The following is a 25877-nucleotide window of genomic DNA, read 5'->3' on the forward strand; positions in this document are numbered from 1 at the left end:
GTACCGTTAGCGGAGTCAGTGGGTTTACTGTATGGGATGTTTTTAAATGTTCCGCCGAGTCACTACTGAGATGAATCATGGGAAACCGACGGAGGAAGAGAGGGCGTGAACACAGAGATTCGTATGGGTTTAAGGTAGGTAACCATAGAATTATGTCAATGTAATTTATTCAACTGGAAACTCGGGAAGAGAGAAGAAAAAAAAAACGAAGTCAAATCATGACGCTGCATGAAACAATAGTCAAGTTCCTGCTTGACTAGATGAGCAGGCTTTGTATTGCGTCAAACAATATTTGTGTGCCACGTCATCGACTGCAGTCGGGCATCCGCTTGCTATATCGTGTGGTTAGCTAATGCTAACCTATACAGGAGTTGTCAGATGTTGCTTCTGGAGGAACTTGACCGTTCATTAATTGAGACGGTAAAACAGTCCAGGGTTAACGTGTTCCATCATCATGGCTCATCCTGGGGTGTATTCAGCAGCAACCAAACGGGACCAAACATTGTTTTCCGTTGCAAAACGTTTCACTGAGGTTTCCACTAATGAAAATAACCCTGTGGTTATTCATTAGTAAATTCCATTGTAAAACGTTTGGTCTGGTGCAAAAATTTTCCAATATAAACTGTTTACTCCAAATGGAAAATGTTTTTCAATGAAAACAACATGAGTTTCTAATGGAAACATCCGCGTAGGTCCCTCTCCGTTTCACGTCGTTTGCTTCCTGGAGTAAACCGCATACAGTCTCTTGCAAAACGTTTTGCAGAGGAATCTAATGAATATACCCCTGTTTCAGATCTCTGAGCTGCTGACCCAACTGGCTGTGAGAACCACACCCCCTAATGGGCCCCTCCCCCGTAACGTCAGCCTCCTCCCCTTCACCCTCCCCGCGGTCCGAGAAACGACCGCCACCACCCGCTCCAAGGCCCAACTCCCAGAATGCATCACGAGACTCTCAGACACCCAGTGTCGGAAATGGTACCACCAGAGACAAGCCACGCCCTTCTCAGCCTCAACCCCCACCCCAGCCCTTAACCCTAGGCCTGCCCCCAACACCCCGGGACACACCACTGCTCCCGCCTCCACCAATATCAGCCAACCAGGGAGAGAGAGACCCAGCCTGGTTTCCCCTGATTTGTTTTTCCTACCCTATCTTGCGGCACGGGAGACTGCGAAGGGCTGTGATTCGCTGTCATTGGTGAGGGATCTGTTCCAGAGGGGTGAGGTATGTAATGAGGGGATTCTATAATTGCTCTGGGTGAACCGGGTTAGCGTTGATTTATGCCCCGAGTCTGCCCCAGGTTAAGGGTTTGTTCCTAGCAGAACTCGACTAGGCGAAGGGAATGTCTGTACCTCGCATCACTGAAAAGACCTTAGCGGCCATATTATTGTTTGTCCCTCTTGAGACGTCGTAGCAACAACATATCCAGTATACACTTCCTCAAAATAGTTTGAATGAGTCTAAGGTAAATCAAGAATTTTTTTAATAAATGTTTGCATTTGCCCGAGGAGGTCTTCGTAGCGCAATTTTACATCTAAGATGTTTGGTGCAGTATTTCTCAAACAAAAAAATGTGCACGAAAACTAGTCGTTGAATGACAACAGGTGAACAAAAAAAGAAAAATGGCCAAACACCAAAATGTCATCATGTATGTGCAAACTGTTGACTGGGAGGCAGACACAGTGGTAGTTTGACTGAGAGGCAGTTTGACTGAGAGGCAGTTTGACTGAGAGGCAGTTTGACTGAGAGGCAGACACAGTGGTAGTTTGACTGAGAGGCAGTTTGACTGAGAGGCAGTTTGACTGAGAGGCAGACACAGAGGCAGTTTGACTGAGAGGCAGTTTGACTGAGAGGCAGTTTGACTGAGAGGCAGACACAGTGGTAGTTTGACTGAGAGGCAGACACAGTGGCAGTTTGACTGAGAGGCAGACACAGTGGTAGTTTGACTGAGAGGCAGACACAGTGGCAGTTTGACTGAGAGGCAGACACAGTGGTAGTTTGACTGAGAGGTAGTTTGACTGAGAGGCAGTTTGACTGAGAGGCAGTTTGACTGAGAGGCAGACACAGTGGCAGTTTGACTGAGAGGCAGACACAGTGGTAGTTTGACTGAGAGGCAGACACAGTGGCAGTTTGACTGAGAGGCAGACACAGTGGCAGTTTGACTGAGAGGCAGTTTGACTGAGAGGCAGACACAGTGGTAGTTTGACTGAGAGGCAGTTTGACTGAGAGGCAGACACAGTGGCAGTTTGACTGAGAGGCAGTTTGACTGAGAGGCAGACACAGTGGTAGTTTGACTGAGAGGCAGTTTGACTGAGAGGCAGTTTGACTGAGAGGCAGACACAGTGGTAGTTTGACTGAGAGGCAGTTTGACTGAGAGGCAGTTTGACTGAGAGGCAGACACAGTGGCAGTTTGACTGAGAGGCAGTTTGACTGAGAGGCAGACACAGTGGCAGTTTGACTGAGAGGCAGACACAGTGGTAGTTTGACTGAGAGGCAGTTTGACTGAGAGGCAGACACAGTGGCAGTTTGACTGAGAGGCAGTTTGACTGAGAGGCAGACACAGTGGTAGTTTGACTGAGGCAGTTTGACTGAGAGACAGACACAGTGGTAGTTTGACTGAGAGGCAGACACAGTGGTAGTTTGACTGAGAGGCAGACACAGTGGCAGTTTGACTGAGAGGCAGACACAGTGGTAGTTTGACTGAGAGGCAGTTTGACTGAGAGGCAGACACAGTGGTAGTTTGACTGAGAGGCAGTTTGACTGAGAGGCAGTTTGACTGAGAGGCAGTTTGACTGAGAGGCAGACACAGAGGCAGTTTGACTGAGAGGCAGTTTGACTGAGAGGCAGACACAGTGGTAGTTTGACTGAGAGGCAGACACAGTGGTAGTTTGACTGAGAGGCAGACACAGTGGTAGTTTGACTGAGAGGTAGTTTGACTGAGAGGCAGTTTGACTGAGAGGCAGTTTGACTGAGAGGCAGACACAGTGGCAGTTTGACTGAGAGGCAGACACAGTGGCAGTTTGACTGAGAGGCAGTTTGACTGAGAGGCAGACACAGTGGCAGTTTGACTGAGAGGCAGTTTGACTGAGAGGCAGACACAGTGGCAGTTTGACTGAGAGGCAGTTTGACTGAGAGGCAGACACAGTGGTAGTTTGACTGAGAGGCAGTTTGACTGAGAGGCAGACACAGTGGCAGTTTGACTGAGAGGCAGACACAGTGGTAGTTTGACTGAGAGGCAGACACAGTGGTAGTTTGACTGAGAGGCAGTTTGACTGAGAGGCAGACACAGTGGTAGTTTGACTGAGAGGCAGTTTGACTGAGAGGCAGACACAGTGGCAGTTTGACTGAGAGGCAGACACAGTGGCAGTTTGACTGAGAGGCAGTTTGACTGAGAGGCAGACACAGTGGTAGTTTGACTGAGAGGCAGACACAGTGGCAGTTTGACTGAGAGGCAGACACAGTGGTAGTTTGACTGAGAGGCAGACACGGTGGTAGTTTGACTGAGAGGCAGACACAGTGGTAGTTTGACTGAGAGGCAGTTTGACTGAGAGGCAGACACAGTGGTAGTTTGACTGAGAGGCAGTTTGACTGAGAGGCAGACACAGTGGTAGTTTGACTGAGAGGCAGACACAGTGGCAGTTTGACTGAGAGGCAGACACAGTGGTAGTTTGACTGAGAGGCAGTTTGACTGAGAGGCAGACACAGTGGCAGTTTGACTGAGAGGCAGTTTGACTGAGAGGCAGACACAGTGGTAGTTTGACTGAGAGGCAGACACAGTGGCAGTTTGACTGAGAGGCAGACACAGTGGTAGTTTGACTGAGAGGCAGACACGGTGGTAGTTTGACTGAGAGGCAGACACAGTGGTAGTTTGACTGAGAGGCAGTTTGACTGAGAGGCAGACACAGTGGTAGTTTGACTGAGAGGCAGTTTGACTGAGAGGCAGACACAGTGGTAGTTTGACTGAGAGGCAGACACAGTGGCAGTTTGACTGAGAGGCAGACACAGTGGCAGTTTGACTGAGAGGCAGACACAGTGGCAGTTTGACTGAGAGGCAGTTTGACTGAGAGGCAGACACAGTGGCAGTTTGACTGAGAGGCAGACACAGTGGTAGTTTGACTGAGAGGCAGTTTGACTGAGAGGCAGACACAGTGGTAGTTTGACTGAGAGGCAGTTTGACTGAGAGGCAGACACAGTGGCAGTTTGACTGAGAGGCAGACACAGTGGCAGTTTGACTGAGAGGCAGTTTGACTGAGAGGCAGACACAGTGGTAGTTTGACTGAGAGGCAGACACAGTGGCAGTTTGACTGAGAGGCAGACACAGTGGTAGTTTGACTGAGAGGCAGACACGGTGGTAGTTTGACTGAGAGGCAGACACAGTGGTAGTTTGACTGAGAGGCAGTTTGACTGAGAGGCAGACACAGTGGTAGTTTGACTGAGAGGCAGTTTGACTGAGAGGCAGACACAGTGGTAGTTTGACTGAGAGGCAGACACAGTGGCAGTTTGACTGAGAGGCAGACACAGTGGTAGTTTGACTGAGAGGCAGACACAGTGGCAGTTTGACTGAGAGGCAGACACAGTGGCAGTTTGACTGAGAGGCAGTTTGACTGAGAGGCAGACACAGTGGTAGTTTGACTGAGAGGCAGTTTGACTGAGAGGCAGTTTGACTGAGAGGCAGTTTGACTGAGAGGCAGTTTGACTGAGAGGCAGACACAGTGGTAGTTTGACTGAGAGGCAGACACAGTGGCAGTTTGACTGAGAGGCAGACACAGTGGTAGTTTGACTGAGAGGCAGTTTGACTGAGAGGCAGTTTGACTGAGAGGCAGACACAGTGGTAGTTTGACTGAGAGGCAGTTTGACTGAGAGGCAGACACAGTGGTAGTTTGACTGAGAGGCAGTTTGACTGAGAGGCAGACACAGTGGTAGTTTGACTGAGAGGCAGACACAGTGGCAGTTTGACTGAGAGGCAGACACAGTGGTAGTTTGACTGAGAGGCAGACACAGTGGTAGTTTGACTGAGAGGCTGACACAGTGGCAGTTTGACTGAGTGGCAGTTTGACTGAGAGGCAGACACAGTGGCAGTTTGACTGAGTGGCAGTTTGACTGAGAGGCAGACACAGTGGTAGTTTGACTGAGAGGCAGACACAGTGGTAGTTTGACTGAGAGGCAGACACAGTGGCAGTTTGACTGAGAGGCAGACACAGTGGTAGTTTGACTGAGAGGCAGACACAGTGGCAGTTTGACTGAGAGGCAGACACAGTGGCAGTTTGACTGAGAGGCAGACACAGTGGTAGTTTGACTGAGGCAGTTTGACTGAGAGACAGACACAGTGGTAGTTTGACTGAGAGACAGACACAGTGGTAGTTTGACTGAGAGGCAGACACAGTGGTAGTTTGACTGAGAGGCAGACACAGTGGTAGTTTGACTGAGAGGCAGACACAGAGGTAGTTTGACTGAGAGGCAGACACAGTGGTAGTTTGAACATGTACATCTTGGTGGGGGGTGCATGCCAGCAAAGCCACAACACAACACTAAGCAATACATGAATTGCACTATAACGGTGACAAACGGTGCCCACAAACTGTTAGGGCCTATATAAAGCTGTCCCAACAGCAGATTCACAATACCTTACCACTGCTACACCTGGCTATCAGCGGAGCCTTATCTGGCAGCGAAACAGTTAATTCAACCTCATTTACTGCCTTTAAAAAATAAATATGGCTGACTTGCTTAAACAAATGTTGTTTCTGACAATTGAGATGTACAAACTATGGCATAAGGGGACGACAAGCAGATAAGAGGCAATCCGTAATTTCGATTAAGACATTAATGAGCGAGCTAGGACGGACGTAGTCAATATAACTATTTGTTCATGTACAACGACATAATTCTTAGTGTTCTCCCTGTACACCAAGTCAGAACCGTAGGATAAATAAAGGGGGCATATAAGCAAACCATGAAAGCTCTTACAATATTCGATAATTACATTTCTATAAAATAGGCTATAGGCTACATGTGCACCACCAAGTCAGAACAGTAGGCTACATTTAAGAGGTGTAAATTGACCAAACTATTAGGGTGAGGCAAATGGGCTACTAACAGCTTACTACACAACAAAGTCGAATCGTGATGTCAGTGAATTTCAGGTCGTAGCTCTAGAAAAAGGCAGGCTGAATAGCAGGCTAGTGATTGCTTTGCAATGCTTGTAGTTAGCCACTGTTTCCTTCCAAACCACTCATTGTTGAATTTGCGATTTCCAGCTTGTGTAATGTTTATGTCCAATGGCCGATGAGCACCGATACGTTTTATCTGTAATTTCTCTTTATTATTTCTCTTCATATGACAAGGAATAAAAAGGATTTGCCAGTAGATTGTCGACTTGATTCATGATGATGACTGCTAGCTAAGATTTTGAAGTATAAAAGTTGACATGATCATTCCAATCAAAGCTACCGTAGATATAACGTGATTTGACCTCATTTTATCTGTTGCCAATGACCTTGAGCTTTCTTGGATGGGCACTTCTAATGTAAGTCTATGGCAGCACCCAATGTGCTTGAATTTTAGAAGCTCTACCCTTAGACTTGGCAGTGACGGTTTCCCCATGAGTGACAGAACACTGAGCCAATCACGACGCAACTAGAGAACATTACCAACCCCTACACTTTATTTTCCACTGGCTGCCCCACCACCACAGAAAGCACTGAGCTAGGCTGAAACACCTACATTTTGGAGCTGCCTTACTCAAGAAAGCAATAAAGAGACCATGTTTGTATGGAGGCTTTATTAACTAAATACATTTATTTTATTTTTTACATTGTTTGCTAACAACGGTTTGCTAGGCAACCGCCCCCACAAAAATGTATTTTATTTTTATTTAGCAAACAATGTGGGGCTCAAAACTGAATGACGGGTCGCCAATGAGCATGCAACATTCTTAAGCGTTGATTAATACCCAGGCCTTTCCCGCGTGGAGCCAGGTGCCCCGCTTTGGCTGACGGTGAAGTCAGCTCAATACCAAAGTGATGTGGGTTAATCACGTGGAGTAATGAGTAGGATTTTGTTTTTGTGTGATTGCTGTTGATAAAAAAAAAAAAGGCTTGATCTGACTTCCCAATTAAAATTATTTTGAAAATTGTAACATATTTTAGGGATAATGTTTCTGGACGATGCACAATGCTGCCTTGTTGACAACATGACCGAGCGGATTACTGTTCTATGCTCCTCCTTCACCTCTTTTACCAGATTCACTCCTGGGCTATAACCTGGTACCCTTAACTCCTGGGCTATAACCTGGTGCCCTTAACTCCTGGGCTATAACCTGGTACCCTTAACTCCTGGGCTATAACCTGGTACCCTTAACTCCTGGGCTATAACCTGGTACCCTTAACTCCTGGGCTATAACCTGGTACCCTTAACTCCTGGGCTATAACCTGGTACCCTTAACTCCTGGGCTATAACCTGGTACCCTTAACTCCTGGGCTATAACCTGGTACCCTTAACCCCTGGGCTATAACCTGGTACCCTTAACTCCTGGGCTATAACCTGGTACCCTTAACTCCTGGGCTATAACCTGGTGCCCTTAACTCCTGGGCTATAACCTGGTACCCTTAACTCCTGGGCTATAACCTGGTGCCCTTAACTCCTGGGCTATAACCTGGTACCCTTAACTCTTGGGCTATAACCTGGTACCCTTAACTCCTGGGCTATAACCTGGTACCCTTAACTCCTGGGCTATAACCTGGTACCCTTAACTCCTGGGCTATAACCTGGTACCCTTAACTCCTGGGCTATAACCTGGTACCCTTAACTCCTGGGCTATAACCTGGTACCCTTAACCCCTGGGCTATAACCTGGTACCCTTAACTCCTGGGCTATAACCTGGTGCTCTTAACTCCTGGGCTATAACCTGGTACCCTTAACTCCTGGGCTATAACCTGGTACCCTTAACTCCTGGGCTATAACCTGGTGCCCTTAACTCCTGGGCTATAACCTGGTACCCTTAACTCCTGGGCTATAACCTGGTGCTCTTAACTCCTGGGCTATAACCTGGTACCCTTAACTCCTGGGCTATAACCTGGTACCCTTAACTCCTGGGCTATAACCTGGTACCCTTAACTCCTGGGCTATAACCTGGTACCCTTAACTCCTGGGCTATAACCTGGTGCCCTTAACTCCTGGGCTATAACCTGGTACCCTTAACTCCTGGGCTATAACCTGGTACCCTTAACTCCTGGGCTATAACTTGGTACCCTTAACTCCTGGGCTATAACCTGGTACCCTTAACTCCTGGGCTATAACCTGGTACCCTTAACTCCTGGGCTATAACCTGGTGCCCTTAACTCCTGGGCTATAACCTGGTACCCTTAACTCCTGGGCTATAACCTGGTACCCTTAACTCCTGGGCTATAACCTGGTGCCCTTAACTCCTGGGCTATAACCTGGTACCCTTAACTCCTGGGCTATAACCTGGTACCCTTAACTCCTGGGCTATAACCTGGTACCCTTAACTCCTGGGCTATAACCTGGTACCCTTAACTCCTGGGCTATAACCTGGTACCCTTAACTCCTGGGCTATAACCTGGTACCCTTAACTCCTGGGCTATAACCTGGTACCCTTAACTCCTGGGCTATAACCTGGTACCCTTAACTCCTGGGCTTTAACCTGGTACCCTTAACTCCTGGGCTATAACCTGGTACCCTTAACTCCTGGGCTATAACCTGGTACCCTTAACTCCTGGGCTATAACCTGGTACCCTTAACTCCTGGGCTATAACCTGGTGCCCTTAACTCCTGGGCTATAACCTGGTGCCCTTAACTCCTGGGCTATAACCTGGTACCCTTAACTCCTGGGCTATAACCTGGTACCCTTAACTCCTGGGCTATAACCTGGTACCCTTAACTCCTGGGCTATAACCTGGTACCCTTAACTCCTGGGCTATAACCTGGTACCCTTAACTCCTGGGCTATAACCTGGTACCCTTAACTCCTGGGCTATAACCTGGTGCCCTTAACTCCTGGGCTATAACCTGGTGCCCTTAACTCCTGGGCTATAACCTGGTACCCTTAACTCCTGGGCTATAACCTGGTACCCTTAACTCCTGGGCTATAACCTGGTACCCTTAACTCCTGGGCTATAACCTGGTACCCTTAACTCCTGGGCTATAACCTGGTACCCTTAACTCCTGGGCTATAACCTGGTACCCTTAACTCCTGGGCTTTAACCTGGTACCCTTAACTCCTGGGCTATAACCTGGTACCCTTAACTCCTGGGCTATAACCTGGTACCCTTAACTCCTGGGCTATAACCTGGTACCCTTAACTCCTGGGCTATAACCTGGTGCCCTTAACTCCTGGGCTATAACCTGGTGCCCTTAACTCCTGGGCTATAACCTGGTACCCTTAACTCCTGGGCTATAACCTGGTACCCTTAACTCCTGGGCTATAACCTGGTGCCCTTAACTCCTGGGCTATAACCTGGTACCCTTAACTCCTGGGCTATAACCTGGTACCCTTAACTCCTGGGCTATAACCTGGTACCCTTAACTCCTGGGCTATAACCTGGTACCCTTAACTCCTGGGCTATAACCTGGTGCCCTTAACTCCTGGGCTTTAACCTGGTACCCTTAACTCCCTCGCTGTCTCCGGGAAGGACCAGCCTTCTACTTTTAAAATTCTCAAATAAATGCAATCAATCAATTCAGGTGTGTCCAGACATCCTGGGGGTGAAGGAGTGGTCGAGCCAGAGACCTGCTGCCTGGACCAATGATACAGCAGTAGCACCACAACGTATGTCGATAGAACCTGGTAAGCAGTGTTTCCCCTTGGGTGAAAATGTTGCTGTTTTGAAAGAGTATTTCCTGCCATTGTACACACATTACACCACCGCATACTGTATCTAATTGACATGTATAATACCACCATACATACAGTGGGGAGAACACGTATTTGACACACTGCCGATTTTGCAGGTTTTCCTACTTACAAAGCATGTAGAGGTCTGTAATTTTTTATCATAGGTACACTTCAACCGTGAGAGACGGAATCTAAAACAAAAATCCAGAAAATCACATTGTATGATTTTTAAGTCATTCATTTGCATTTTATTGCATGACATAAGTATTTGATACATCAGAAAAGCAGAACTTAATATTTGGTACTTTGTTTGCAATTACAGAGATCATACGTTTCCTGCAGTTCTTGACCAGGTTTGCACACACTGCAGCAGGGATTTTGGCCCACTCCTCCAAAATCGGCAGTGTATCAAATACTTGTTCTCCCCACTGTACGTGTGTGTAAAGTTCACGTGTTGTCTCCTCACAGTTCCATAACGTGCAGTTTTAGTTTTTTAAATAATTTTGTTTAAAATGCTTGCATGAGTTACTTGATGTGGAATAGAGTTCCATGTAGTCATGGCTCTATGTAGTACTGTGTGTTTCCCAGAGTCTGTTGTGGACTTGGGGACTGTGAAGAGACCCCTGGTGGCATGTCTTGTGGGGTTTACATGGGTGACTGAGTTGTGTACTAGTCGTTTGAACAGACAGCTCGGCACTTTCAACAAGTTTTTAGCTCTCACAAAGCTTAGAGAGGATCTCATGTTAAATACTGTTGAAGTAATATGGCTATAGGTTCATCTGCCTCACCTAAAGCCCATTCTGGTGGCAAGCTGCTATAGCACACCAAGTGCTAACAGTCAGTATCTGGATAACATGTGTGAAATGCTTGATAATGTATGTGATATCAACAGAGAGGTATATTTTCTGGGTGATTTAAATATTGACTGGCTTTCATCAAGCTGCCCACTCAAGAGAAAGCTTCAAACTGTAACTAGCGCCTGCAACCTGTCAGTCAACCTACCAGGGTATTTACAAACAGCACAGGAATGAAATCATCAACATGTATTGATCACATCTTTACTAACGCTGCAGAACTTAGTTTGAAAGCAGTATCCAAATCCACTGGATGTAGTGATCACAATATAGTAGCCATATCTAGGAAAACCACAGTTCCAAAGGCTGGGCCTAATATTGTGTATAAGAGGTCATACAATAAGTTTTGTAGTGATTCCTATGTTGTTGATGTGTAGAATATTTGTTGGTCTGTGGTGTGTAATGAGGAGCAGCCAAACGCTGCACTTGACATATTTATGAAATTGCTTATTCCAGTTTCTAATAAGCATGCACCCATTAAGAAAATGAATGTAAAAATTGTTAAATCCCCTTTGTTTGATGAGGAATTAAAAAAATTATTGTTGAGAGGGATGAGGCAAAAGGAATGGCAAGTAAGTCTGGCTGCACAACCTATTGGTAAACGTACTGCACATTGAGAAATAATGTGACTAAACTGAATGAATAAAAAGAAGAAACTACACTATGAAACAAAGATAAATTACATAAAGAATGATAGTAAAAAGCTTGGAGCACCTTCAATTAAATTTGAGGGGAAAAAGCCAACTCGGCTCCCTGATTCGTTGAATCAGATGGCTCTTTGAATCAGATGGCTCATTGAATCAGATGGCTCATTGAATCAGATGGCTCGTTGAATCAGATGGCTCATTTAATCAGATGGCACTTTGAATCAGATGGCTCTTTGAATCAGATGGCTCATTGAATCAGATGGCTCATTGAATCAGATGGCTCATTGAATCAGATGGCTCATTGAATCAGATGGCTCATTGAATCAGATGGCTCTTTTTACAAAACTGACTGATTTTGCCAACTAATTTAATGATTTTTTAATTGTCAAGATTAACAAACTTAGTCATGACATGCCAGCAACAAACTCTGACACTACACATCCAAGTATATCTGACCAAGTTATAAAAGACAAGAATGGAAATGTTGAATTCCGTAAAGTGAGTGTGGAAGAGGTGAACACATTATTGTTGTGTATCAACACTGACAAGCCACCGGGGTCTGGCAACCTGGATGGAAAATTACTGAGGATAATAGCGGACGATATTGCCACTCCTATTTGCCACATCTTCAATTTAAGCTTACTAGAGAGTGTGTGCCCTCAGGCCTGGAGGGAAGCTAAAGTCATTCCGCTACCCAAGAATAGTAAAGCCCCCTTTACTGGCTCAAATAGACAACCAATCAGCCTGTTACCAACCCTTAGTAAATGTTTGGGAAAAATATGTTTGACTAGATAAAATGCTATTTTACAGTAAACAAATTGACAACAGACTTTCAGCTTATAGGGAAGGACATTCAATAAGCCCTTACACAAATGACTGATGATTTTGTTAGACTTCAGTGCGGCTTTTGACATTATCGATCATAGTCTGCTGCTGGAAAAACTTACATGTTATGGCTTTACACCCCCTGCTATAATGTGTTATGGCTTTACACCCCCTGCTATAATGTGTTATGGCTTTACACCCCCTGCTATAATGTGTTATGGCTTTACACCCCCTGCTATAATGTGTTATGGCTTTACACCCCCTGCTATAATGTGTTATGGCTTTACACCCCCTGCTATAATGTGTTATGGCTTTACACCCCCTGCTATAATGTGTTATGGCTTTACACCCCCTGCTATAATGTGTTATGGCTTTACACCCCCTGCTATAATGTGGATAAAGAGTTACCTGTCTAACAGAACACAGAGGGTGTTCTTTAATGGAAGCCTCTCCAACATAATCCAGGTAGAATCAGGAATTCCCCAGGGCAGCTGTCTAGGCCCCTTTTTTCAATCATTACTAAAGACATGCAACTAGCTTTGAATAAAGACAGAGTGTCTATGTATGCGGATGACTCAACACTATACACGTCAGCTACTACAGCGACTGAAATGACTGCAACACTTAACAAAGAGCTGCAGTTACTTTCAGAGTGGGTGGCAAGGAATATTTCTGAAAAATCATTCAATAAACCCTAAACCTCAACTAAATCTTGTAATGAATAATGTGGAAATTGAGCAAGTTGAGGTGACAACTGCTTGGAGTAACCCTAGATTGTAAACTGTCATGGTCAAAACATATTGATACAGTAGCTAAGATGGCGAGAAGTCTGTCCATAATAAAGTGCTGCTCTACCTTCTTAACAGCACTATCAACAAGGCAGGTCCTACAGGCCCTAGTTTTGTCGCACCTGGGCTACTGATCAGTCGTGTGGTCAGGTGCCACAAAAAAGGACTTAAGAAATGTGCAATTGGCTCAGAACAGGGCAGCACGGCTGGCCCTTGGATGTAAACAGAGAGCTAATATTAATAAAAAGCATGTTAGTCTCTCCTGGCTCAAAGTGGAGGAAAGATTGACTTCATCACTACTTGTATTTGTGAGAAGTATTGACATGTTGAATGCACCGAGCTGTCTGTTTGAACTACTGGCACACAGCTCGGACACCCATGCATACCCCACAAGACATGCCACCAGAGGTCTCTTCACAGTCCCCAAGTCCAGAACAGACTATGGGAGGCGCACAGTACTACATAGAGCCATGACTGCATGGAACTCTATTCCACATCAGGTAACTGTCAAGTCGAGGTCCAAGAGGCTTCTAAACAGCTTCTACCCCCAAGCCATTAGACTCCTGAACAGCTAATCAAATGGCTACCCAGACTACGCTGCTGCTACTCTTTTATTATCTATGCATAGCCACTTTAATAACCCTACCTGCATGTACATAATTACCTCAATTACCTTGACACCGGTACCCCCTGTATATAGCCCCACTATTGTTATTTACTGTTGCTCTTTAATTATTTGTTTCTCTTATCTCTTAATTATTATTTTTTGGGGTATTTTCTTAAAACTGCATTGTTGGTTTAAAGGCTTGTAAGTAAAGCATTTCACTGTAAGGTCTACACCTGTTGTATTCAGCATTTCACTGTAAGGTCTACTACACCTGTTGTATTCAGCATTTCACTGTAAGGTCTACTACACCTGTTGTATTCAGCATTTCACTGTAAGGTCTGCTACACCTGTTGTATTCAGCATTTCACTGTGAGGTCTACTACACCTGTTGTATTCAGCATTTCACTGTGAGGTCTACTACACCTGTTGTATTCAGCATTTCACTGTGAGGTCTACTACACCTGTTGTATTCAGCATTTCACTGTGAGGTCTACTACACCTGTTGTATTCAGCATTTCACTGTAAGGTCTGCTACACCTGTTGTATTCAGCATTTCACTGTGAGGTCTACTACACCTGTTGTATTCAGCATTTCACTGTAAGGTCTACCTACACCTGTTGTATTCAGCATTTCACTGTAAGGTCTACAACACCTGTTGTATTCAGCATTTCACTGTAAGGTCTACTACACCTGTTGTATTCAGCATTTCACTGTAAGGTCTACTACACCTGTTGTATTCAGCATTTCACTGTAAGGTCTACACCTGTTGTATTAAGCATTTCACTGTGAGGTCTACTACACCTGTTGTATTAAGCATTTCACTGTGAGGTCTACTACACCTGTTGTATTAAGCATTTCACTGTGAGGTCTACTACACCTGTTGTATTCAGCATTTCACTGTAAGGTCTACACCTGTTGTATTCAGCATTTCACTGTAAGGTCTACACCTGTTGTATTAAGCATTTCACTGTGAGGTCTACTACACCTGTTGTATTAAGCATTTCACTGTGAGGTCTACTACACCTGTTGTATTCAGCATTTCACTGTAAGGTCTACACCTGTTGTATTCAGCATTTCACTGTAAGGTCTACACCTGTTGTATTAAGCATTTCACTGTGAGGTCTACTACACCTGTTGTATTCAGCATTTCACTGTGAGGTCTACACCTGTTGTATTCAGCATTTCACTGTGAGGTCTACTACACCTGTTGTATTAAGCATTTCACTGTGAGGTCTACTACACCTGTTGTATTCAGCATTTCACTGTGAGGTCTACTACACCTGTTGTATTAAGCATTTCACTGTGAGGTCTACTACACCTGTTGTATTAAGCATTTCACTGTGAGGTCTACTACACCTGTTGTATTCAGCATTTCACTGTAAGGTCTACTACACCTGTTGTATTAAGCATTTCACTGTGAGGTCTACTACACCTGTTGTATTCAGCATTTCACTGTGAGGTCTACTACACCTGTTGTATTAAGCATTTCACTGTGAGGTCTACTACACCTGTTGTATTCAGCATTTCACTGTAAGGTCTACTACACCTGTTGTATTCAGCATTTCACTGTGAGGTCTACTACACCTGTTGTATTCAGCATTTCACTGTAAGGTCTACTACACCTGTTGTATTCAGCATTTCACTGTGAGGTCTACTACACCTGTTGTATTCAGCATTTCACTGTGAGGTCTACTACACCTGTTGTATTCAGCATTTCACTGTAAGGTCTACACCTGTTGTATTCAGCATTTCACTGTAAGGTCTACTACACCTGTTGTATTAAGCATTTCACTGTGAGGTCTACTACACCTGTTGTATTCAGCATTTCACTGTGAGGTCTACTACACCTGTTGTATTAAGCATTTCACTGTGAGGTCTACTACACCTGTTGTATTCAGCATTTCACTGTAAGGTCTACTACACCTGTTGTATTCAGCATTTCACTGTGATGTCTACTACACCTGTTGTATTCAGCATTTCACTGTGATGTCTACTACACCTGTTGTATTCAGCATTTCACTGTGAGGTCTACTACACCTGTTGTATTCAGCATTTCACTGTATGGTCTACTACACCTGTTGTATTCAGCATTTCACTGTAAGGTCTACCTACACCTGTTGTATTCAGCATTTCACTGTGAGGTCTACCTACACCTGTTGTATTCAGCATTTCACTGTGAGGTCTACCTACACCTGTTGTATTCAGCATTTCACTGTGAGGTCTACTACACCTGTTGTATTCAGCATTTCACTGTAAGGTCTACTACACCTGTTGTATTCAGCATTTCACTGTGAGGTCTACTACACCTGTTGTATTAAGCATTTCACTGTGAGGTCTACTACACCTGTTGTATTAAGCATTTCACTGTGAGGTCTACTACACCTGTTGTATTCAGCGTTTCACTGTGAGGTCTACTACACCTGTTGTATTCAGCATTTCACTGTAAGGTCTACTACACCTGTTGTATTCAGCATTTCACTGTAAGGTCTGCTACACCTGTTGTATTCAGCATTTCACTGTGAGGTCTACTACACCTGTTGTATTCAGCATTTCACTGTAAGGTCTACTACACCTGTTGTATTCAGCATTTCACTGTGAGGTCTACTACACCTGTTGTATTCAGCATTTCACTGTAAGGTCTACTACACCTGTTGTATTCAGCATTTCACTGTGAGGTCTACTACACCTGTTGTATTCAGCATTTCACTGTGAGGTCTACTACACCTGTTGTATTCAGCATTTCACTGTAAGGTCTGCTACACCTGTTGTATTCAGCATTTCACTGTGAGGTCTACTACACCTGTTGTATTCAGCATTTCACTGTAAGGTCTACCTACACCTGTTGTATTCAGCATTTCACTGTAAGGTCTACAACACCTGTTGTATTCAGCATTTCACTGTAAGGTCTACTACACCTGTTGTATTCAGCATTTCACTGTAAGGTCTACTACACCTGTTGTATTCAGCATTTCACTGTAAGGTCTACACCTGTTGTATTAAGCATTTCACTGTGAGGTCTACTACACCTGTTGTATTAAGCATTTCACGGTGAGGTCTACTACACCTGTTGTATTCAGCATTTCACTGTAAGGTCTACACCTGTTGTATTCAGCATTTCACTGTAAGGTCTACACCTGTTGTATTAAGCATTTCACTGTGAGGTCTACTACACCTGTTGTATTAAGCATTTCACTGTGAGGTCTACTACACCTGTTGTATTCAGCATTTCACTGTAAGGTCTACACCTGTTGTATTCAGCATTTCACTGTAAGGTCTACACCTGTTGTATTAAGCATTTCACTGTGAGGTCTACACCTGTTGTATTCAGCATTTCACTGTGAGGTCTACTACACCTGTTGTATTAAGCATTTCACTGTGAGGTCTACTACACCTGTTGTATTCAGCATTTCACTGTGAGGTCTACTACACCTGTTGTATTAAGCATTTCACTGTGAGGTCTACTACACCTGTTGTATTCAGCATTTCACTGTAAGGTCTACTACACCTGTTGTATTCAGCATTTCACTGTGAGGTCTACTACACCTGTTGTATTCAGCATTTCACTGTAAGGTCTACCTACACCTGTTGTATTCAGCATTTCACTGTCAGGTCTACTACACCTGTTGTATTCAGCATTTCACTGTGAGGTCTACTACACCTGTTGTATTCAGCATTTCACTGTAAGGTCTACTACACCTGTTGTATTCAGCATTTCACTGTGATGTCTACTACACCTGTTGTATTCAGCATTTCACTGTGATGTCTACTACACCTGTTGTATTCAGCATTTCACTGTGATGTCTACTACACCTGTTGTATTCAGCATTTCACTGTGAGGTCTACTACACCTGTTGTATTCAGCATTTCACTGTGAGGTCTACTACACCTGTTGTATTCAGCATTTCACTGTAAGGTCTACTACACCTGTTGTATTCAGCATTTCACTGTGAGGTCTACTACACCTGTTGTATTCAGCATTTCACTGTAAGGTCTACACCTGTTGTATTCAGCATTTCACTGTAAGGTCTACTACACCTGTTGTATTAAGCATTTCACTGTGAGGTCTACTACACCTGTTGTATTCAGCATTTCACTGTGAGGTCTACTACACCTGTTGTATTAAGCATTTCACTGTGAGGTCTACTACACCTGTTGTATTCAGCATTTCACTGTAAGGTCTACTACACCTGTTGTATTCAGCATTTCACTGTGATGTCTACTACACCTGTTGTATTCAGCATTTCACTGTGATGTCTACTACACCTGTTGTATTCAGCATTTCACTGTGAGGTCTACCTACACCTGTTGTATTCAGCATTTCACTGTGAGGTCTACTACACCTGTTGTATTCAGCATTTCACTGTAAGGTCTACTACACCTGTTGTATTCAGCATTTCACTGTGAGGTCTACTACACCTGTTGTATTAAGCATTTCACTGTGAGGTCTACTACACCTGTTGTATTAAGCATTTCACTGTGAGGTCTACTACACCTGTTGTATTCAGCGTTTCACTGTGAGGTCTACTACACCTGTTGTATTCAGCGTTTCACTGTGAGGTCTACTACACCTGTTGTATTCAGCATTTCACTGTGAGGTCTACTACACCTGTTGTATTCAGCATTTCACTGTGAGGTCTACTACACCTGTTGTATTCAGCATTTCACTGTAAGGTCTACTACACCTGTTGTATTCAGCATTTCACTGTGAGGTCTACTACACCTGTTGTATTCAGCATTTCACTGTGAGGTCTACTACACCTGTTGTATTCAGCATTTCACTGTAAGGTCTACTACACCTGTTGTATTCAGCATTTCACTGTAAGGTCTACTACACCTGTTGTATTCAGCATTTCACTGTAAGGTCTACTACACCTGTTGTATTCAGCATTTCACTGTAGGTCTACTACACCTGTTGTATTCAGCATTTCACTGTGAGGTCTACTACACCTGTTGTATTCAGCATTTCACTGTGAGGTCTACTACACCTGTTGTATTCAGCATTTCACTGTGAGGTCTACTACACCTGTTGTATTCAGCATTTCACTGTGAGGTCTACTACACCTGTTGTATTCAGCATTTCACTGTGAGGTCTACTACACCTGTTGTATTAAGCATTTCACTGTGAGGTCTACTACACCTGTTGTATTCAGCATTTCACTGTAAGGTCTACTACACCTGTTGTATTCAGCATTTCACTGTAAGGTCTACTACACCTGTTGTATTCAGCATTTCACTGTGAGGTCTACTACACCTGTTGTATTCAGCATTTCACTGTGAGGTCTACTACACCTGTTGTATTCAGCATTTCACTGTAAGGTCTACTACACCTGTTGTATTCAGCATTTCACTGTAAGGTCTACTACACCTGTTGTATTCAGCATTTCACTGTGAGGTCTACTACACCTGTTGTATTCAGCATTTCACTGTAAGGTCTACTACACCTGTTGTATTCAGCATTTCACTGTAAGGTCTACTACACCTGTTGTATTCAGCATTTCACTGTGAGGTCTACTACACCTGTTGTATTCAGCATTTCACTGTGAGGTCTACTACACCTGTTGTATTCAGCATTTCACTGTGAGGTCTACTACACCTGTTGTATTCAGCATTTCACTGTAAGGTCTACTACACCTGTTGTATTCAGCATTTCACTGTAAGGTCTACTACACCTGTTGTATTCAGCATTTCACTGTAAGGTCTACTACACCTGTTGTATTCAGCATTTCACTGTGAGGTCTACTACACCTGTTGTATTCAGCATTTCACTGTGAGGTCTACTACACCTGTTGTATTCAGCATTTCACTGTGAGGTCTACTACACCTGTTGTATTCAGCATTTCACTGTGAGGTCTACTACACCTGTTGTATTCAGCATTTCACTGTGAGGTCTACTACACCTGTTGTATTCAGCATTTCACTGTAAGGTCTACTACACCTGTTGTATTCAGCATTTCACTGTGAGGTCTACTACACCTGTTGTATTCAGCATTTCACTGTAAGGTCTACTACACCTGTTGTATTCAGCATTTCACTGTGAGGTCTACTACACCTGTTGTATTCAGCATTTCACTGTGAAGGTCTACTACACCTGTTGTATTCAGCATTTCACTGTAAGGTCTACTACACCTGTTGTATTCAGCATTTCACTGTAAGGTCTACTACACCTGTTGTATTCAGCATTTCACTGTGAGGTCTACTACACCTGTTGTATTCAGCATTTCACTGTAAGGTCTACTACACCTGTTGTATTCAGCATTTCACTGTGAGGTCTACTACACCTGTTGTATTCAGCATTTCACTGTAAGGTCTACTACACCTGTTGTATTCAGCATTTCACTGTGAGGTCTACTACACCTGTTGTATTCAGCATTTCACTGTGAGGTCTACTACACCTGTTGTATTCAGCATTTCACTGTGAGGTCTACTACACCTGTTGTATTCAGCATTTCACTGTAAGGTCTACTACACCTGTTGTATTCAGCATTTCACTGTAAGGTCTACTACACCTGTTGTATTCAGCATTTCACTGTAAGGTCTACACCTGTTGTATTCAGCATTTCACTGTAAGGTCTACACCTGTTGTATTCAGCATTTCACTGTGAGGTCTACTACACCTGTTGTATTCAGCATTTCACTGTGAGGTCTACTACACCTGTTGTATTCAGCATTTCACTGTGAGGTCTACTACACCTGTTGTATTAAGCATTTCACTGTGAGGTCTACTACACCTGTTGTATTCAGCATTTCACTGTAAGGTCTACTACACCTGTTGTATTCAGCATTTCACTGTGAGGTCTACTACACCTGTTGTATTCAGCATTTCACTGTGAGGTCTACTACACCTGTTGTATTCAGCATTTCACTGTAAGGTCTACTACACCTGTTGTATTCAGCATTTCACTGTGAGGTCTACTACACCTGTTGTATTAAGCATTTCACTGTGAGGTCTACTACACCTGTTGTATTCAGCATTTCACTGTGAGGTCTACTACACCTGTTGTATTAAGCATTTCACTGTGAGGTCTACTACACCTGTTGTATTCAGCATTTCACTGTGAGGTCTACTACACCTGTTGTATTCAGCATTTCACTGTAAGGTCTACTACACCTGTTGTATTCAGCATTTCACTGTGAGGTCTACTACACCTGTTGTATTCAGCATTTCACTGTAAGGTCTACTACACCTGTTGTATTCAGCATTTCACTGTAAGGTCTACTACACCTGTTGTATTCAGCATTTCACTGTGAGGTCTACTACACCTGTTGTATTCAGCATTTCACTGTGAGGTCTACTACACCTGTTGTATTCAGCATTTCACTGTGAGGTCTACTACACCTGTTGTATTCAGCATTTCACTGTGAGGTCTACTACACCTGTTGTATTCAGCATTTCACTGTGAGGTCTACTACACCTGTTGTATTCAGCATTTCACTGTGAGGTCTACTACACCTGTTGTATTCAGCATTTCACTGTGAGGTCTACTACACCTGTTGTATTCAGCATTTCACTGTGAGGTCTACTACACCTGTTGTATTCAGCATTTCACTGTGAGGTCTACTACACCTGTTGTATTCAGCATTTCACTGTGAGGTCTACTACACCTGTTGTATTCAGCATTTCACTGTAAGGTCTACTACACCTGTTGTATTCAGCATTTCACTGTGAGGTCTACTACACCTGTTGTATTCAGCATTTCACTGTGAGGTCTACTACACCTGTTGTATTCAGCATTTCACTGTGAGGTCTACTACACCTGTTGTATTCAGCAGTTTCACTGTGAGGTCTACTACACCTGTTGTATTCAGCATTTCACTGTGAGGTCTACTACACCTGTTGTATTCAGCATTTCACTGTGAGGTCTACTACACCTGTTGTATTCAGCATTTCACTGTGAGGTCTACTACACCTGTTGTATTCAGCATTTCACTGTAAGGTCTACTACACCTGTTGTATTCAGCATTTCACTGTGAGGTCTACTACACCTGTTGTATTCAGCATTTCACTGTGAGGTCTACTACACCTGTTGTATTCAGCATTTCACTGTAAGGTCTACTACACCTGTTGTATTCAGCATTTCACTGTAAGGTCTACTACACCTGTTGTATTCAGCATTTCACTGTAAGGTCTACTACACCTGTTGTATTCAGCATTTCACTGTGAGGTCTACTACACCTGTTGTATTCAGCATTTCACTGTGAGGTCTACTACACCTGTTGTATTCAGCATTTCACTGTGAGGTCTACTACACCTGTTGTATTCAGCATTTCACTGTGAGGTCTACTACACCTGTTGTATTCAGCATTTCACTGTGAGGTCTACTACACCTGTTGTATTCAGCATTTCACTGTGAGGTCTACTACACCTGTTGTATTCAGCATTTCACTGTGAGGTCTACTACACCTGTTGTATTCAGCATTTCACTGTAAGGTCTACTACACCTGTTGTATTCAGCATTTCACTGTAAGGTCTACTACACCTGTTGTATTCAGCATTTCACTGTGAGGTCTACTACACCTGTTGTATTCAGCATTTCACTGTAAGGTCTACTACACCTGTTGTATTCAGCATTTCACTGTAAGGTCTACTACACCTGTTGTATTCAGCATTTCACTGTGAGGTCTACTACACCTGTTGTATTCAGCATTTCACTGTAAGGTCTACTACACCTGTTGTATTCAGCATTTCACTGTAAGGTCTACTACACCTGTTGTATTCAGCATTTCACTGTGAGGTCTACTACACCTGTTGTATTCAGCATTTCACTGTGAGGTCTACTACACCTGTTGTATTCAGCATTTCACTGTGAGGTCTACTACACCTGTTGTATTCAGCATTTCACTGTAAGGTCTACTACACCTGTTGTATTCAGCATTTCACTGTAAGGTCTACTACACCTGTTGTATTCAGCATTTCACTGTAAGGTCTACTACACCTGTTGTATTCAGCATTTCACTGTGAGGTCTACTACACCTGTTGTATTCAGCATTTCACTGTGAGGTCTACTACACCTGTTGTATTCAGCATTTCACTGTGAGGTCTACTACACCTGTTGTATTCAGCATTTCACTGTGAGGTCTACTACACCTGTTGTATTCAGCATTTCACTGTAAGGTCTACTACACCTGTTGTATTCAGCATTTCACTGTGAGGTCTACTACACCTGTTGTATTCAGCATTTCACTGTAAGGTCTACTACACCTGTTGTATTCAGCATTTCACTGTGAGGTCTACTACACCTGTTGTATTCAGCATTTCACTGTGAGGTCTACTACACCTGTTGTATTCAGCATTTCACTGTAAGGTCTACTACACCTGTTGTATTCAGCATTTCACTGTAAGGTCTACTACACCTGTTGTATTCAGCATTTCACTGTAAGGTCTACTACACCTGTTGTATTCAGCATTTCACTGTGAGGTCTACTACACCTGTTGTATTCAGCATTTCACTGTGAGGTCTACTACACCTGTTGTATTCAGCATTTCACTGTGAGGTCTACTACACCTGTTGTATTCAGCATTTCACTGTGAAGGTCTACTACACCTGTTGTATTCAGCATTTCACTGTGAGGTCTACTACACCTGTTGTATTCAGCATTTCACTGTAAGGTCTACTACACCTGTTGTATTCAGCATTTCACTGTGAGGTCTACTACACCTGTTGTATTCAGCATTTCACTGTAAGGTCTACTACACCTGTTGTATTCAGCATTTCACTGTGAGGTCTACTACACCTGTTGTATTCAGCATTTCACTGTGAGGTCTACTACACCTGTTGTATTCAGCATTTCACTGTGAGGTCTACTACACCTGTTGTATTCAGCATTTCACTGTAAGGTCTACTACACCTGTTGTATTCAGCATTTCACTGTAAGGTCTACTACACCTGTTGTATTCAGCATTTCACTGTAAGGTCTACTACACCTGTTGTATTCAGCATTTCACTGTAAGGTCTACTACACCTGTTGTATTCAGCATTTCACTGTGAGGTCTACTACACCTGTTGTATTCAGCATTTCACTGTGAGGTCTACTACACCTGTTGTATTCAGCATTTCACTGTGAGGTCTACTACACCTGTTGTATTCAGCATTTCACTGTGAGGTCTACTACACCTGTTGTATTCAGCATTTCACTGTAAGGTCTACTACACCTGTTGTATTCAGCATTTCACTGTGAGGTCTACTACACCTGTTGTATTCAGCATTTCACTGTAAGGTCTACTACACCTGTTGTATTCAGCATTTCACTGTGAGGTCTACTACACCTGTTGTATTCAGCATTTCACTGTAAGGTCTACTACACCTGTTGTATTCAGCATTTCACTGTGAGGTCTACTACACCTGTTGTATTCAGCATTTCACTGTGAGGTCTACTACACCTGTTGTATTCAGCATTTCACTGTGAGGTCTACTACACCTGTTGTATTCAGCATTTCACTGTGAGGTCTACTACACCTGTTGTATTCAGCATTTCACTGTAAGGTCTACTACACCTGTTGTATTCAGCATTTCACTGTGAGGTCTACTACACCTGTTGTATTCAGCATTTCACTGTGAGGTCTACTACACCTGTTGTATTCAGCATTTCACTGTGAGGTCTACTACACCTGTTGTATTCAGCATTTCACTGTGAGGTCTACTACACCTGTTGTATTCAGCATTTCACTGTAAGGTCTACTACACCTGTTGTATTCAGCATTTCACTGTGAGGTCTACTACACCTGTTGTATTCAGCATTTCACTGTGAGGTCTACTACACCTGTTGTATTCAGCATTTCACTGTAAGGTCTACTACACCTGTTGTATTCAGCATTTCACTGTGAGGTCTACTACACCTGTTGTATTCAGCATTTCACTGTGAGGTCTACTACACCTGTTGTATTCAGCATTTCACTGTGAGGTCTACTACACCTGTTGTATTCAGCATTTCACTGTAAGGTCTACTACACCTGTTGTATTCAGCATTTCACTGTAAGGTCTACTACACCTGTTGTATTCAGCATTTCACTGTAGGTCTACTACACCTGTTGTATTCAGCATTTCACTGTGAGGTCTACTACACCTGTTGTATTCAGCATTTCACTGTGAGGTCTACTACACCTGTTGTATTCAGCATTTCACTGTGAGGTCTACTACACCTGTTGTATTCAGCATTTCACTGTGAGGTCTACTACACCTGTTGTATTCAGCATTTCACTGTGAGGTCTACTACACCTGTTGTATTCAGCATTTCACTGTGAGGTCTACTACACCTGTTGTATTCAGCATTTCACTGTGAGGTCTACTACACCTGTTGTATTCAGCATTTCACTGTGAGGTCTACTACACCTGTTGTATTCAGCATTTCACTGTGAGGTCTACTACACCTGTTGTATTCAGCATTTCACTGTGAGGTCTACTACACCTGTTGTATTCAGCATTTCACTGTAAGGTCTACTACACCTGTTGTATTCAGCATTTCACTGTGAGGTCTACTACACCTGTTGTATTCAGCATTTCACTGTGAGGTCTACTACACCTGTTGTATTCAGCATTTCACTGTGAGGTCTACTACACCTGTTGTATTCAGCATTTCACTGTGAGGTCTACTACACCTGTTGTATTCAGCATTTCACTGTGAGGTCTACTACACCTGTTGTATTCAGCATTTCACTGTGAGGTCTACTACACCTGTTGTATTCAGCATTTCACTGTGAGGTCTACTACACCTGTTGTATTCAGCATTTCACTGTGAGGTCTACTACACCTGTTGTATTCAGCATTTCACTGTGAGGTCTACTACACCTGTTGTATTCAGCATTTCACTGTGAGGTCTACTACACCTGTTGTATTCAGCATTTCACTGTGAGGTCTACTACACCTGTTGTATTCAGCATTTCACTGTGAGGTCTACTACACCTGTTGTATTCAGCATTTCACTGTGAGGTCTACTACACCTGTTGTATTCAGCATTTCACTGTAAGGTCTACTACACCTGTTGTATTCAGCATTTCACTGTGAGGTCTACTACACCTGTTGTATTCAGCATTTCACTGTGAGGTCTACTACACCTGTTGTATTCAGCATTTCACTGTGAGGTCTACTACACCTGTTGTATTCAGCATTTCACTGTGAGGTCTACTACACCTGTTGTATTCAGCATTTCACTGTGAGGTCTACTACACCTGTTGTATTCAGCATTTCACTGTGAGGTCTACTACACCTGTTGTATTCAGCATTTCACTGTGAGGTCTACTACACCTGTTGTATTCAGCATTTCACTGTGAGGTCTACTACACCTGTTGTATTCAGCATTTCACTGTGAGGT

At 43.6% G+C, this 25877-nt stretch overlaps 1 protein-coding gene across 1 annotated transcript in view; it reads left to right on the plus strand.

Annotated features, from left to right (window-relative positions):
• Positions 1-18: 18 nt before the first annotated feature.
• The window catches only part of LOC120035333, a 35983-nt gene continuing 10124 nt past the window's right edge, over positions 19-25877 (plus strand). Inside the window, exons 1-3 of the mRNA XM_038982116.1 lie at positions 19-134; positions 794-1222; positions 9700-9802. Of these exons, the coding sequence (XP_038838044.1) occupies positions 78-134; positions 794-1222; positions 9700-9802 (589 nt within the window). The 5' untranslated portion in view covers positions 19-77. The remainder of the gene's footprint in view (positions 135-793; positions 1223-9699; positions 9803-25877) is intronic.

This window comes from Salvelinus namaycush, unplaced genomic scaffold, assembly GCF_016432855.1.
Source record: "Salvelinus namaycush isolate Seneca unplaced genomic scaffold, SaNama_1.0 Scaffold103, whole genome shotgun sequence".
NCBI lineage: Eukaryota > Metazoa > Chordata > Actinopteri > Salmoniformes > Salmonidae > Salvelinus > Salvelinus namaycush.